This window comes from Rhinopithecus bieti, unplaced genomic scaffold (genome assembly GCF_001698545.2).
Source record: "Rhinopithecus bieti isolate Rb0 unplaced genomic scaffold, ASM169854v2 scaffold_2254, whole genome shotgun sequence".
Lineage (NCBI taxonomy): Eukaryota > Metazoa > Chordata > Mammalia > Primates > Cercopithecidae > Rhinopithecus > Rhinopithecus bieti.
In genome coordinates, this window is record NW_016803982.1 from 2972541 (window position 1) to 2990315 (window position 17775).

At 38.2% G+C, this 17775-nt stretch overlaps 1 protein-coding gene across 1 annotated transcript in view; it reads right to left on the reverse strand.

The window, feature by feature from the left end:
* Positions 1-17775, reverse strand: part of PCCA (propionyl-CoA carboxylase subunit alpha) — a 478959-nt gene that overhangs the window by 276665 nt on the left and 184519 nt on the right. Inside the window, exons 11-12 of the mRNA XM_017861220.1 lie at positions 12285-12379; positions 7270-7432 (exon numbers count right to left, since the gene is read on the reverse strand). Of these exons, the coding sequence (XP_017716709.1) occupies positions 7270-7432; positions 12285-12379 (258 nt within the window). The remainder of the gene's footprint in view (positions 1-7269; positions 7433-12284; positions 12380-17775) is intronic.

A 17775-nucleotide genomic window follows, 5' to 3' on the forward strand; every position in this document is an offset into this window, starting at 1 on the left:
TATATCCTCTACATCAAATACCCCCATCACACAGATACGTTGTAAAAAATTAAAATTAATTTATTCTGGTAACTGACAGGATCACAGTCACTGGAAGTAAACCGCACGAGACAAAAATATGATTAAACATTAAATGGGAGACAAATGTCTCAAAGTATGATCTTAAATATAATAGAATGAGGCCGGGTGCGGTGGCTCATGCCTGTAATTCCAGCACTTTGGGAGGCCAAGGCAGGCGGATCACGAGGTCAGGAGATCGAGACCATCCTGGCTAACACGGTGAAACCCCGTCTCTACTAAAAATACAAAAAAATTAGCCGGGCATGGTGGAGGGTGCCTGTAGTCCCAGCTACTCGGGAGGCTGAGGCAGGAGAATGGCGTGAACCCGGGAGGCGGAGCTAGCAGTGAGCCGAGATCGTGCCACTGCACTCCAGCCTGGATGACAGAGCGAGACTCCGTCTCAAAAAAAAAAAAAAAAAAAAAAAAAAATCATAGAATGCTATTTAAACAGCATGCTTAACAGCATTAGGTACTATCAGAGCTGTGCTTGTGAACAAGAGCTCTAATCAATCAGAGACCTTGGGACGTTTGCTAAGTGCAGGTGTTAGCAAAATATTTTCCTGCAGTGTGCAGCCCAGCCCACTGGTGAGAAGTGGGGCAATTTCAGGCCAGACATGGACATGATATTCTAAAGCACTGATTCACATCATTATGAATCAAAGATTCACAATTTATGTCACATTAGATCTGGTAATATGACAAAATCTTTGTGAATTTGATTTCTTTTCCAGAAATATTTTTATAATTTTTTGAGGGTATAGAACATAATTTCCCAGCAAGCTATCCAATATACACAACATAGGTACTTAGATAGCCTTGACCAACTGCATAGATTTGATAAAAATATCAACTTCAGGATGGGCACGGAGACTGACGCCTGTAATACCAGCACTGTGGGAGGCCGGGGGTGGGGGGGGGGGCGGATCATGAGGTCAGAAGATCGAGACCATCCTGGCCAACATGGTGAAACCCCGCCTCTACTAAAATACAAAATTAGCTGGGTTTGGTGGCACGCGCCTGTACTCCCAACTACTCAGGAGGCTGAGGCAGGAGAATTGCTTGAACCTGGGAGGCGAAGGTTTGCAAGCTGAGATCACACCACTGTACTCCAGCCCGGGCCACAGAGCGAGACTCCGTCTCAAAAAACAAAACAAAACAAACAAACAAAAAATTCAACCATAGGGTCTTATAACAGAAATGACCACGGCACAAACTTGAACAAACTTATAACCTGAGATAAATGAGCCAGAAACAAATGGGAAAAAAAGATAACATAAGAACACAGTAACAAACTGCCCATTTGTTAATTCCATAAATACTGATAAGTACCTCAATTTAAAATCTTATATCCCTTGGGTCTGGAAAAGAATACAAATATTTTGCAGTCATCTCAAATTGTCTTCAAAATCAAATTATAAGCTGTTATTCTCAGTATGACAAAATAAAGTCTCCACTTTAACCAAAACATGATTTCCCAGCTAATTATCTAATTAGATATACTTAAAGATATATTTTAATCAAAATCAAATTAATCTTCAAAAGAAAATTCTGTCACTTCTAAAGATAGTCATAAAATAAAATATAGGCTACAAAGGTGATTTCAAAGGAAGTATGAGTTTTGAGGAACAATTACTGAGCTACTATCTATAAAATGCTACAAGTATTTACAATATTGGTCTCAAAATGCATTTAATTTAGATAGATCACTTCTGCCACACTTAATGAAAACCAGCCCCATTATTTGATAGTTATACTTTACAATGAAAATGCAGCAATGTTTTAACTTTTACACAAAACTTACAGATTAAAATTGTGGTGATTATATTCATGTGAAAATGGTGGGCTGGCAGTCAACTTTCCCTCCAAACTACTTCTGGGGTGTACTCTTACACTGCAGAATACAGACGGTTAAAACCCTATTCCCAGACTCCCTTACAGCTGAGGTTTCCATGTGACTGCATGAGGTTCTGGATGTGTCAATCAAGTGCGTATGCATGAAATTTGGAAAGGAAAAGTGAGGTAGCAGTGATGCACAGACTGTCATTCCACCGCCCGCTCACTGCTTTTGGGGGGTGTTGAAAGTAAGGACACAAACTTATTTAATCTATAGGCATAATGTATCTCTAAAGCCATCAGCTTGGAACTTGGGCTTACTGGGGACTAGAAGACAATTGGTGGGGAATGGGAGATACGGGAGGTCTTCTTAAAACATCACAGGGTAAGAATATAGGAAGGAATCAGCCAAGACCAAGATGAAAACACAGATTTGCAAACCCAACACTCAACACCATTTCTGCCCTAAAGTCATTTGCCATTCCAGGAAAAAAGGACTATGAATATTAGCTATACTTTTGGTGGCATCAAGAAGTCAAAAGCATAACCATGAAGACAGGAGGCCATCAAAAGTATCAGTTTATCAAAGAACCCTGATAAACTACCCCACTTTCAGTGGGCACCACAAAGGAATGCAACCTACAGATAAGACCGAACTGGAATAAAACCAACCATTCTCTAGAACTGCAGCTGGGCTGTGTATCCCTTCAGGAGTTCAAGGAACCTTACACTTTGAGCTTAGATTGCTGTAGTCACAAAATACTACTGTCCATAGGCATGCAGCAGAAAAAAAATTGAAAATCTCTATAAGAAAGAATCCATCATCCTGGGTTTTAATTAATCAATAAAATAACAATTTTAAAATAACTGTATATGACAGTATAATAACAAGGCCCAACAGGAACTCAACAGCACAACCAAGAAACAGCACAAAAAACAGGTAATAGAAGTAGTCATAAGATGTCACATGTCAAAATATCAGACACGTACTACAAAACAAATAAGCTAATTATGTTCAAAAAATAAAAGCCAAAATTGAAAATTCAAATAGGAGATAACAAAAGATAAAAGCCAATGAATCATACTTTTAAAAGAACCAAACAAATTTCAGAACTGAAATATAAACAATTGAAATCAGAAACTCAATGGGTGATTAATTAATTAAATACAGCATAAGGGAAGGCAAGAAAGACAGAAGGAATTTTCCAAAAAAGATGAAAATATCAAAGAGAGCATAAGAAACATAAGAGATATATTAAGGAGGTCTAAAATGAAAGTTATAGGTTTATTCATTTGTGTGTGTGTATGTGTGTGTGTGTGTCTGTGTGTGAGATTGTTCCAGAAGTAATGGTGGAGAATTTCCAAAAAAAAATTAAAAGACGTTAATCCACAGACAAAATATTCAATAAATTCCATGTATACATGTATGTGAATCAGCGAAATGTTAAAGAAAATCTAAGAGAAACAGAAATTCATAAAGGCTACCAAAAGAAAAAAGCAGTTATGTCCAAATAAGCAGAATACAGAATGAGTGGGGAAGTCTCGCCAGAAACAGTGAAATAATATTTTCAATAAATTGAAAAAAATACTAGCCAAACTAAGATCTCTAATTCTTTCTTTTTCTTTTCTTTCTTTCTTTCTTTTTTTTTTTTTTTGGTACAGACAGGTTCTATGTTACCCAGACTGATCTTGAACTACTGGGCTCAAGGGATCCTCCCACCTCAGCCTCCCAAAGCACTGGGATTACAGGGGTGAGCCACTGCACACAGCCAAGATGCCTAAGAGGAGTAAACACGCATTTCATGAACGAAGCAACATAAAGTCATTGGCTGTCAACAAAAAGAGTTTGTCACAAGTAAACCTCTAAAAGAAACTACCAGAAACAAAGTAAGACAAACAAAAGGTAAATATGTGGGAGGAATGGAATGAATGATGACTAAAATAGTAAGAGAAATGGCCTTGAGGGATAATTGTACTCAAGTCAGGAGACAGTAAACGAATTTAAATGTTCTAAGCTCCCTTGTACAGTCTGACAGCTCAAGTGAAAACATACTGTTATCAGATTTTGATAAATTAAGGATGTATGTTGTAATGTAGAGGTTCTACCAAAAGATCAGAAGTATTTATAACCCCCAAACTTGTACAGGAAAAAAATTAAATGATAAATACTGCAAAAGAAAGAAAAAAAAGGAAAAAGACCAGAGATTGTACAAGAAGAAAACATTTTTAAAAATTAGAAATTTAAACTCAAATATACCAGCATTTCTGTTAACTTTCTAATGAGCAAATGGTCAAGACACAAGACGAAGATATCAAACTGGGCTGAAAAATTATACACTGCTTACAGAGGCACATGTGAACTGTCTTCATACAGGAAGGTCGAGAGTAAAAGGATGAAGAAAGCCACAGCATGCGAAAGATAACCATCAGGAAAGAGGTAGAAATCCACCTGAAGCCCATCAGACCATCAGCTTCCCGACTGCTGGGGAGTGGCAGGGCCACTGCGGAACTCGCCTCAAAATTCAAGGACACAAGGTCTGTCTACCACTAAGGCACAGGGAACAGAAAACAGCCCTCCTGCACCCATGGGAGGGCTAACCAGGGCCCAAGGGAGTCTCCCTCTGGGAAAAGGCACGGGCATAAAGACACGGCTCCCATGAAGCACAGGGTCAGAGGCAAGCCCTCAAGCTCAGGATGAAGCAGGCATGAAGAAACCCCATAAGCAGCCCCTTGGTGCACATGTGAAAACCACAGCAGGAATGCTTTAAGCTCAACCCAGCTCACGCCTGCAGTGACTCAACACCCCCTGCCACCTACCCCGTCCCCCAAAGGCCTAACAGAAGAAGAGTTGACACTGTTTTTGGCATAAGTATGCCTTTCTCAGTCTCTCCTGTCCTATTCCACCCCTTAGTCATCAGCCCATAATTTCCCCACTCACCCACCTCAGTCCTAGGCAAGCACTAATCTATTTATCTCTGTAGGCCACATGTGTTTTTTGAATGGTGTACTGCACTGAAGAGTGTCCTGTCAAAATTCACATCCACCCACAACCTATGCCCATGACCTTACTTGGAAACAGGATCTTGGCAGAGGTAATCACATTATGATGAGGCCGTACTAAATAGGAAGGGTCCTGAATCCAACGTGACTAGTGTCCCTATAGAGAACCGGAACTCTGAACACAGAGATGCACAGGGAGCAGACAACATGACATCTGAGGCAGGGATCAGAGTTATGCTGCCAAAGCCAAGGAACACCAAGGACTGTCAGCAACACCAGAACCAGGAGACAGGCATGGAGTGGATTCTCCCTCCAACCTCCCAGGAAGGAACCCACTCAGCTGGAACCTGCATGATAGACTCTGGCCTCCTGAAGTGTAAGAGAACAAATTTCTGTTGTGTTAAGCTACAGTTTATGATCATTTGTTATGGCAGTCCTAGCAAACCAACACACATTTCATAAAACTAGAAATAAACTATCTATAGAAATCTAATAGATAAAGAAATAGTGGCATTTTCTTAGAAAACGTATCATACAGGAGTTCCATGAAATAGCATGAATCTCACAAATACCATGCTGAAAAAAGAAGCCAGGCACAGAAGAATAAATACTATACAATCCCATTAATATAAAGTTTTAAAAAACAAACAAAAGCAATATGCTGCTTAGGTATGTATAATTCAAAGGAAGAATGATATGAAAACTGAAGGTTCTGAGAAATCAGATAGGAGACAGCTCTAGGGAAGACGGAAGGGGAATGAGAATTATTGAGAAGGGGAAGAAAATGAGGCTGGTGTAAAAAGAGCTGGCTGTTTTGTAAATACTTCTAGACCCAGTTGATGTTTACATCAATTTTTGCTTTATAATAATATGTTCAATTATACACCTGTGTTCTATGTATGTTTCTGTATAGTTCACAATTTTTTTTCTTTTATTTATTTATGTATTTATGTATTTATTTATTTATTTTCATTATACAATAATATAACTTTAAAGATCTAGAGGTACCAATGTGACATAATGATGCAAGGTTAAAAAATATAGATATAAACATTGATGAACAATGAATTAGGAATGATAGCTGCACAAACCAATCAACTCATAACAGCACCCAATCAATTCATCCATATAATAATATAATCAATGTATAACTCCTCAATGCAAATTCCCTTTCCCCCTACCCCCCTACCAAAAAACGATAGGCCCCAGGTGTGTAAGAGTTCCCCTTCCCGAAAAAAGTCCAAGTGAATCTAATTGTTTCCAGTTACCACCATAATGAGTGGAAGAACAATGTAGAGTGTTGGTTTTACAATCTTACAAATGTGATAAGTTAGAAATAAAGAAAATGAATGGTTATCAGGTAGACAATCCAATGTCCTACAAAGAGACAAGCAAACTATACTTTTTTATGGACTGGCATAGTATTCCATGGAATTGATATATGTAGACCATTTACATTAATCCAGTCTGATAACAGATGGACATTATGAGAGATAAAGAAATATCCAAAAGTCTTTGCTATTAGAAATGAATATGACAGCAAACATAAAAACATAAACGTGTAGCAAAAATGTGATCTTTGTAGTAGAATTAATTATAATAAATCCTTTGGGTATATACCCAGTAGTGGGATGGACTGGAGAATACAAACATGAGTTACATCTAGTTCATAAGAAATCCTTGAGAATTGCCAACTGTTTTCCATAATGGTTGGAAACTAGTTAATTACAACATACACCAAAACACAACGGTGTAAAAGGCTCCTAATTTCTCCACATCCTCTCCAACACCTGTTGTTTCCTGATTTTTGGGAAGAAGGAAGGAAATAAAGCCACCAGTTACAACACCAGTAGCTTCCTGAGATTTGGTTAGAACTAAGGAATATGTCCCCCAAAGCCAACAGTTCTAAGGGCAGCCACTTGATTCTCAACCTCCTCACTGTGGCAGAGGTGCCGGTTCCTCTGGGAGCCTGGCTGGGTGGTACAGCAGTGGGGGTTACTCCAGAAGTTCACTCTGGGTACCCTTTCTTCCTCCATCCTTCCAAAGATTTTGTAATCACTGAATCACTTCCTATTTATAATAGCTAGAGTAATTTCTCTTAACAGCACATACACACTGACAGATACAGTTCATCTAGAAAGGTTCAAGAAAAAAACAAAGTGGTATTTCCAACATAAAGTATTAACAGTGACAAAGCAGAGGTCTAGATACTGAACTTTAGAGGGATACTTATCCATCATTCCTAACACATGTCGTAGCACAAGCATAAAAACTAAATATTTAACACTTTATGGAGTTAATTTTTTAACTTTTATAAAACAAAAAGGGGTGGAGAAGGAAGGGTAAAGTACAGAGGCATGGAGAGGAATAAAAAACAGTTGTTGTTACCTGAAGTCTTGTATTCATTTCCAAGAAATAAAAATTCTTCTTAGAGTCCACAAGGAACTCTACGGTCCCAGCAGAGGAATATTTTACTGCTCTGGCAAGAGCTACAGCTTGTTCTCCCATTGCTCTTCGAGTCTCCGCATCCAAAAAAATGCTACATATACAGAAAAAGTGTTTGTCTACATTTTAGACAAAAATCAAGTTATCTTTTGTGTGCATTACATAAACATTTTCTTATTCAGATATAGATCATCTATATCAATTTAAGAATTCAAAATATGATGCTTTATATATGTTTTATAATATATGTTGACTATATTATTAAGCATAACACGCTTAAATAAGTCAACTTTGGATTTGTATAAAACTAACATTTGAACTTTTCACATTACTCTGCAACTTCAATCCATTTACAAAATATAGTTTAACTTGCCTGCCTGAAGGTGGGTTTGGTATCTTGAAGCCAAACATGCAGGATTTAGTGGATATATTGCTGATTCTTGTTATCTCTTCAACTTCTAATATTTAACATATATACATATATCTTCAGAATTGCTTCAAGCCAAAACTGGGAGAAAATAACTTCTTAGAAACTAACATACACAATCAATCCTCATTGCTCATAGAGTCCATATTTACAAATGTGCCTACTTGCTGAAATTTATTTGTAACCCCAAAATCAACACTTAAGGCGCTTTCATGGTCCTTTGTGAACAAGTGCAGAGAGGTGAAAAATTTGAGACTCCAGCATGCTAAGGCTGAACAAGGTGATGCTCTTCCTTCCTGTTTCAGTGCTCATACTATAACAAGCGTCCTTTTCAAAGTCTATTTAGTGTCACTTTTTTTGCATTTGTGTGTGTTTGTGTGTGTGTGTGTGTGTGTGTGTGTGTGTGTGTGTGTGTCATTTCACTGCGTGAAATGGCCCTCCAAGCATTGTGCTTAGGTGCTGTCTGGGGTTTCCATGTGCAAGAAGGCCAAGAAGTACTGTCTGGAGAAAATGTGTGTGGAATAAGCTTCACTCAGGCATGTGTTAAGAGTCTTGTTGGCCAGGATTGTGAGTTCACTGTATTGAATCAACCACAGATATTAAATAAGAAATACACATAAAACAAAATTATGTATTAATCCACTGAGGAAAATGTTATGAGCAAAGGCTCGCAGGAACCTAACACTGTATTTCCCCTGGGGCAATTATTCAGTGTAGACTAATTCAGTAATCAAGGTGACTTTGGAGAACATAACCGCCACAAATAACAAGAATCAGCAATATATCCACTAAATCCTGCATGTTTGGCATCAAGATACCAAACCCACCTTCAGGCAGGCAAGTTAAGCTAAAATGATTTCAACAAACTGTGAAAAAATATCATCAAACCACTTCTGCATTTTCACAGATTTTGCTTCTATGAAAGAAAGGCTCTGAGAAACAAAACATTAACTACTTTTCTACTTGTGGGTTAAAATTATTCTCAAATGAGCAGGACTGAGACAACATGCTAGAAAAGCTTTATTACGGAATAGTATAATAAACTTGCATGAACCTGCCTCCAATATATAGTAATTATTAATACATAGCCACTCTGGCTTTATCTGTGCTACATGCCCACTTCTCTACCAGGCCCACCCTTTATTGTTTTTAAAGTGAATCTCAAATTAGATATCATTTCACTTGTAAAAACATACCTAACTGTTTCTATGAGATAAAGTACTCTTTTGTAACACAACTACACAAAAAACAAGAACTTCTTAAAAACATTTAAAATCCACTTCTTAAAAGCATTTAATATCCACTTGGTATTCAAATTTCTCTATCTCATAAATATCTTTATACAGCTGATTTCTTTGAATCAGGATCCAAATAAGGTCCAAAACTGCATTTGATTGGTTTTTGTATCTTAAGACTCTTTTAATCTGGAATGCCCCCTTCCCCATTTTCTGGCCAAGGATCTGGTCATTTTACTGTCTCATTCCTCCCATTCTTGGTTCAACTGCATGCAACCCCACGGTGTCTATTAACATCCACATTACATTTCTATTTCATACAGATTGCTAGTTAGACTCAGAGCCTTGAATATATTCAAGTTGGCCTGGGGTGGCGGAGGGGGAAGAGTTCACAGGTGGGAGGTGTACTTCCTACTGTCTCCCTTTTGATGAAGTTAGAATAAAACAATGGGTTCAAGTGTTTTGAATCTTATCGATAATATAGTTTGCATTAAGCTAACGTACAGACATAGATGACATTTCAGTAATAATTGGCTGACAAAACTAATGCAACTAAAAAAAAAAACCAACTAATAATTAATATCATAACATTTGGAGAATCTCAGTGCAGTTGAGTGAAACTCTCTTTCTCCTATTTGATCTTGCCCTTGTCCTTTTCAAAACCCTGCTAGATACCCAGAGATATGAATGACCCTAGCTAGCATTGCCCTCGAAGCACATTAGTAGATTCTTTTTATTATTATTATTATTATTTTTTTTTTTTTGAGACAGGGTCTTGCTCTCTCACCCAGGCTGGAATCCAGTAGCATGATCTCGACTCACTGCAACCTCGACCTCTGGGTTTAAGCAATCCTCCCACCTCAGCCTCCTAAGTAGCTGGAACTATAGGCATATACCACAACAGTCAGCTAATTTTTTACTTTTTTGTAAAGATGAAGTCCCACTATGTTGCCCAGGCTGGTCTCAAAGTCTTAGGCTCAAGCAATCCTCCCACCTCAGCCTCCCAAAGTGCTAAGATTACAGGCGTGAGCCACCGTGCCCAGGCAATTCTTATTCTAGGAACTGAAAACTGCACATTCCATTTATTTTAACATTTCACAGTGTACAAATACATATCAAGTCAGTATTAATGATGAATTCTAGTTTTTTCATTTTGATTCCTACTGCTGTAAATTTTCCTTTTTTTCTCTAAATAAGTAGATATGGTATTCATTATGAGAAGTTTACATTTCTAGACAAAGAGAAAAAACAAATAGGTTTTATGATTCAAGGTTCCCAGTCTGGGAAAGATTTCTATCCCAGGTAAGACTTGAGTAGATTTTGACTAAAAACAGAATGTTAATTGAATTGGAATTGATAATGCAGTCAAGGAAACAGAAAATTACAAGACAAGTGTGTTGAAGACTCTTATTGTTCTACCGGTATCCTTTTTCCCCTTCTTCCATACTACAGTATTACAGTACTACAGAATTAGTTCTAGCTCAGCACACGGTTTCTTAAGAAAAAGATAGTTATAAGTCTCCCTAGCTAAGTGTCTAACTTCAGATCAACACCAAGTAATTAGCTTCGGCATCTTCCAGGATCTTCCTAAAGACACAGGAAGAGGATTCCCTTTGGCTTTTCTTCTTCCTCCCTTCCTACATCCTGGTCCTGGGCCTGAGAACTAGATGGCCACATCTTATGTAAGCTACACAGTTCTTCACAGCATACTGGCTGGTGTGTAAGCACAAGCATCCCATGAGAACAGGAAGTGGAAGCTGGCAGTTTCCCAAGGCCTGGGCTGGAAGCTGGCACAGCATCACTTCTAAGTAGTCTATGGGTCAAGCATTCACAGAGCACAGAATCAAGAAAAGGGAACACTGATCCTTCCCCTCACTGCTCAAAGAGAAAAATGTCAAAGGATTTGGGGTCTATGCTTTAAAATTAATACACCATGCTATATTTTTAAAAACCAATATAACTAAAATAGAGTTTAATTTTTACCATTACTCTGGGATTAAAAATACACTCACATTCTCACTATTTTCAGAAACTATATAGGTATTATATCAAGATATGCTAGCTCAGCTGATTAAAGCCACAATAAGCTATATTTCTTAGTGTCTGGTAATTAAAAATTACTAGGAACACTCACCTGAGGATTTTTAAGAACAAAGAGAATACCAGAGTATATACAAATAGCAAACTAGCATCAAATTAGAAATGAGGCTCCATACACCAAACTCATGAAAGGTGCCCTGGAGAAGTACCCAAAGTGGCTCTGATAATTCAGGGAATTTCCAAGAACCACACTCCAAAAGCCTTTCATGGTAGGATAAATTCAGGACCAACTTTATGAACCCTTCACCAACATGAAAGTCTAGAAATCCCGTGAAACACCATCAGGTTCCATAATTCCTAGAAGCCTGCAAAAGTCATAGTTGGTTGTCTACCCAACTTCTCCTCTAATAAAACCCACTTCTTTTCAAGTATTCTCTCATTTTTATACATTAAAGCACTGAGGAAATCAAGTAATAAATTCTTAATTATAAAAATATGCAGTAAGAGAGTCTACATGAACATTAGTGCAATTGTAGCCAATAAAGCAAACAAATAAAAAAAGAAATGTGTGGCCGGGCGCGGTGGCTCAAGCCTGTAATCCCAGCACTTTGGGAGGCCGAGACGGGCGGATCACGAGGTCAGGAGATCGAGACCATCCTGGCTAACAGGGTGAAACCCCGTCTCTACTAAAAAATACAAAAAACTAGCCGGGCGAAGTGGTGGGCGCCTGTAGTCCCAGCTACTCGGGAGGCTGAGGCAGGAGAATGGCGTAAACCCAGCAGGCGGAGCTTGCAGTGCGCTGAGATCCGGCCACTGTACTCCAGCCCGGGCGACAGAGCGAGACTCCGTCTCAAAAAACAAAAAAAAAAACAAAAAAAAAGAAATGTGGCTGGGTGCAGGGGCTCACATCTATAATCCCAGCACTTTGGGAGGCTGAGGTGGGCTAATCTCTTGAGGCCAGGAGTTCAAGGCCAGCATAAGCAACATGGCAAAACCCCATCTCAACAAAAAATACAAAAATTAGCTGGGCATGGTGGCACTCGCCTGTAGTCCCAGCTATATGGGAGGCTGAATTGGGAGGATCACTTGAGCCTGGGACGTGGAGGCTGCAGTGAGCTGTGATTGCACCACTGCACGTTCGCCTGGGTAACAGAGTGAGGCCCTGTCTCTGAATTAATGAATGAGTGAATGAACGAAATAAATAAAAGCAGCCGCTTTATAAACATTACCTGAGAGAGACTTACCTTGGTGCTTCCTCCACCACCTTCTGATTTCTTCTCTGAATTGAGCACTCTCTTTCATTAAGCCACAAAGCATTCCCATGTTTATCACCTAGAACCTGAAAGAGCAATACCATTTGAAAAACCATATAACCACACCCACAAAGTAGATGACGGTTAATATTTTCCCCATGCAACATCTCTTGGTTTTTAATACTCAAACCTCATAGTATATACATACCTCTCAAAACATTATTTTGATTCATGTTAATAGAGGAAAAGTTTATCATTCCAAAGCTCAATAAAACATTTTTATCAAAAAGATTTGAGGAAAAAGTGTTCATATCACCTTTCAAATACAATGAGTAAAACATCAGAATCAGTTGCACAAATTTTGTGAAGGACACTGAGTGTTAGTGAAGGGGATAAACACTGGATGTCAATGTTGCTGAGGACTGCCCCCACAGCTTTATTACAAACATCTGCTTGAAGTTAACATTATTAAATGTCTGTTGATTGGAAAATGACACTGCATGCACTTACATCCAATATATAATCTGTCATTTATCTATGGATGTCTTTACTTGGTTTATTTTTGTTCTAGGAAACTGGTAAAAGGTCTGGAGTTAATATACAACACATTATAGTTTTTCCCATTTGCGATACTCGTTGAACATCTCTAAGCTGAAAATCTGAAATCCAAAATGCTCCAAAAGCTGAAATTTTTTGACATGACGCTCAAAGTAAATGGTTACTGGAGCATTTTGAATTTTCAGATTAGGGATACCCAACCAGCAGGTATAAATGCAAATATTCCAAAACCCAAAAAAATCTGAAATCTGAAACACTTCTGGTCCCAAGCATTTCAGTTAAGCGATATATTCAACCTGTGTAATGGAAAATAAGCTGAGATTGCCAGATAAAATACAAGATATCCAGCTACATTCGAATTTCAGATAAACAATGAATAATTTTTTTCTAGCTGTGTCCCGAGTACTACATGGAACAAGATTTAAAAAAATCATTGTTGATCTGAAATTCAAATTTAATATGTATCTTTTTCAGCTAAATTTGGAAACTCAGAAGCAGCTCTTTATTAAAGTTTTTGCCTACAACATTTGATTTTCAGAAATGGACCAATCTATTTTCAGATTTAAGGAGTTGATGTATATTTCCAAATACATATACTAGATTTACAGAGGTAAGATCTGTTTTAGAAGCCAAAAGACCAGGCACTAATTTTAGTTCCAAACAGCTATGCAACTTCTTTAGACAAGTCATTCTGTTTCTTCGTGCATTATAAACAGCAGATAATATCAGTCTTAATATTTTATATGGCTGCTGAAAAAAACCAAACAAATAAAGATTATGGTTATAATTGGTAAAATGTAAAATAAATAGTTAATATATGACTGTAAAGTTAATTTTTAGGAACAAACCCTTTCTGAAACTCAAGAATGATTCCAAGCAATGAAGGAAAACATAACAGCAATAAAATGCCAATAAGCTGGAATTTTCTAAGACTCAAAGGCGGCTGCATGAAGTAAATCTAAAAATATTTGAAATCATTAAAATAACTCTCAACCTCTTTTTAAATTCTAGTTGACAAGAAAGTAAAAGTAGACAGTCTCCAAGCAATAAACCCAAAATAACCATGAATTCTCAGAAATATTTCCAACTATAAAATATCAGATTCATATACAGAATCAAGAGTTTGTTCTTCTCTAAATTCTGTATAGGCTCCCAGTTCATTTTTTAAAAATTCTGTGCACTTACTAGGCACTCAACAAAAATGATTTGGTGATTATTTATTCCATTAAATAAATGAGGAAGCCATGCAATCAGAAAACATTATAAATAAATACTGCTTTTAAGAGCAGTTAATCCTTAAATGCATCATGAGTTTTTTAAAAAATGCATAGGTTTACACATACTGAATGTAGAAAATCTCTAAGTTATACTGCTTTTGAAAAGCTTTATTATAATAGACTATGTCACATAATGCAAGTCCGCTGGTATCCCTAGACCCAACCGAGGAAATGCCAGTAGTGCCCTGGTTGAGAAATACTGGTTTACGCCACAAAGACGGGTGCCATTCACGCTGCCAGTGAAGTTTTATTGTGGAAAGGACATAGTATATAATGGCTCATGTGAAAAATAATAAGTGACACACACATATATACTTCATAGACTGTGTACGGAGGAATAGCCAAGAAACAGTAACAGTGCCTACATTTAGGGACAGAAACTAGAGGACTTAGGGATAGAGTAAAACAGATGCTTACTTTTTATTAATTACCCTTTATCATGTGCAGAAATTACCTAATATAAATAAATAAGTGAAAACTAAAGAAAAGTAAACTAAAAACCCTTCCAAGTATAGATGAGATATGAGAACATCTGTGTTGCCTAGTTAAGTTACTGGGAGGCATTTTTACCTATGTTTGAAAACATCACCCAGGCTGTATGCCATGGCTAAATAAAATAAACTAAAAAGCTGATCTAGATATGTAATTACTTAACACAAAATAACAAACATTTATTGAGTATTAGTAATGTGAAAGACAATGGTCTGGTTGCTGGGGACAGCAAATGAGTAAGACCTACTCTCTACGCTCAAGGACCTCATGGCCTATTAGGAAATTCAACTAGTTAAAGATAAAACAGCCTACCTAAGTGGTCTTCCAGTAGTGTGAACAAGTGCTAGATGGGGAATACAGTGAAGGACAAAATTAATTCTGCCCCTAGAATCTTATAAGAAGGACAATCTAAATATCTCCCTTAAATTACAGATTCAAAGAGCCAACTGTCTACTCAGTACCTACACTTAGATATCTAATGGGCATTTCAACCTTGATTTGTTCAACTTTATAACCGGATTTCCTCCCTCGGAAACAAGCACATCTCACGGTCTTTCCTATCTCAGTAAAAGGCCATTCCATTCTTCTCATTTCTCAGGCCAAAACCCTAAAATCACCTTATGTTTTTTTTTTTTTCTTGTACATAACATCCATCTATTAGAAAATCTGGTCTACCTTCACAAAATACCCAGAATTCAATCACACCTTACCACCTCCAATGCCAACCCTATGGCCCAAACCACCATCATTTTCTCAGCAAAATTATGACTGCAAGAACCTCGAAAGGGATCTCTCGGCTTTCATGCTGGCTCTCAATTGCTAAGAACCAATGACTACTGTGTGCCTCCCTTTCTTAACTGTGTCAAACAGGGGTATTTATTGGAGTGTCATATCCTTTTCTCATCATTGTACACTGGATGAATGAATATCAGACTTTAAATTCAGGTATTTGCACCAGAAGAACTGTTCTTGAAGGACCATACATAAGAAGTCTCAAGCCGGGCACAGTGGCTCACGCCTGTAATCTCACCACTTTAGGAGGCCAAGGTGGGTGGATCATCTGAGGTCAGGAGTTTGAGACCAGCCTGGCCAACATGATGAAACCCCGCCTCTACTAAAAATACAAAAATTAGCTGGGCATGATAGCACAAGCCTGTAATTCCAGCTACTCAGGAGACTGAGGCAGGAGAATCACTTGAACCTGGGAGGCAGAAGTTGCAGTGAGCCAAGATTGCGCCACAGCACTCCAGCCTGGGCGACAGAGCGAGACTCCGTAAAAAAAAAAAAAAGTCTCATCCAGACCTGGACCAAGTTGGAAAGGAAGTTGTATGTATTCTGTTTATGACAGGGCATGATCATTGAGGGCCAAAGAATGGGTTGTGGTAGTTGGTATCCAAAGATGACCCCATGTACAACACAAATCCTGGTAGTCCCACCCTTATATAATCCCATCCAGCAATGATTCTAGACTGGGAAGGAACTTTGCAAATGCAACAAAAGTCATTTTGTGCCAGTTCTGAGCCTAAACCTTCAAAGGGTAGGACAGTGATTTCAAGCAGCTCTGACCACTGACAAGAATTCTGGATATCCTTGTAGAAATGCTACATGGAGAAGACATGTAGAGATACCCCAAGACTTCACAGAAAGACAGAGGCCCCACTGCCCACCAAAGTGTCTCAGCTGAGCTTAGGCTTTACACCATCCTTCCAGGGCACCTAATATGGGACACTCAGTCAAGTCACAGTATAACGACTGCCCCAGAGAACAATGTGTGATGCAAAAGCAGCGGCAGCTGAACCCAAGTAACCCAGAGAATCACGAGGAATCGTTAAATGTTGTGGTGTGCTTTGTGGGAAAACATACTATAACAAAAAATTGACCATTTTAACCATTTTTAAGTGTACAGTTCAGTGATCTTAAGTATATTCGAATTCTTGTGTAGCCTTAAATGTTGTTTTAAATCACCACATTCTGGGGTGGCTTGTCACTGAGCAAAAGGTCATCAAAATACACAAAATAAACAAGTGGATTTACCAAAGATACCAGATCTGAAATAATATTTATAATAGAAAATAACATTTACAACAGTATCTAAAATTATAATAGTATCTAAGCTATACTGCTTCCTGAAAAAGCTTTATTATAATAGACTATGCCACATAACGCAAGCCTCAAATATCTAATAAATCTAATGAAAGATACACAAAACCTCTACACTCAAAAATACAAAATAGTGGTGAAAGGAATTAACAAGACCTAAATAATGGAAGAGATATTCCAGTTCATGGATCCATGAAAATTCAACTTTGTAGGCTGGGCATGGTGGCTCATGCCTGCAATCCCAGCATTTTGGAAGGTCGAGGCAGGCAGATCACTTGAGCCTAGGAGTTCAAGACCAGCTGGGCAACAAGACAAAACCCCGTTTCTACAAAAAAATACAAAAAGTAGCTGGGTGTGGTAGCACACGTCTACAGTCCCAGCTACTGGGGAGGCTGAGGGGGAAGGATTGATTGAGCCTAGGAGGCCAAGTCTGTAGTGAGCCATGATTACACCACTGCACCCCAGCCTGGGAGACAGACAAAGAGAGAGAGAGAGAGAAAAGAAGGAAGGAATGAAGGGAGGGAGAGGGTAGAGGGAGGAAGAAAGAGAGGAGAGAGACAGAGGGAGAAAGAAAGAGAGAAAGAAAAAGGAAGGAAGGAAGGAAGGAAGGAAGGAAGGAAGGAAGGAAGGAAGGAAGAAAGAAAGAAAATAGATCAATGAAAATTACCCAGTCTTAGGAACAAAAAGATTTTTAAAAATGAAAATGAACAGAGACCTATGGGACACCATGAAGCCTTCTAAATACACATACTTGAAGTCCCAGAAGGAGAGGAAAGAGACAAAATAACAGAAAGAATAACTGAAGTAATGGCTGAAAATTTCTCAAATTTGATGAAAAACATTAATCTTCACACTCAAGGGGCCCAGCAAATTCCAACCAGGATAAAGTCAAAGGGATTCATGCCTTGATACATCATGATCAAACTGTCAAAAGCTAAAGACAAAAAGAGAACCTCAAAAACAGCAAGAGAGAAGCAACTCATCACATACCTTATCCTCAAAAATCTTATCCTCAATATGACTAACACTGATTTCTTACAGAAATAATGGAGGCC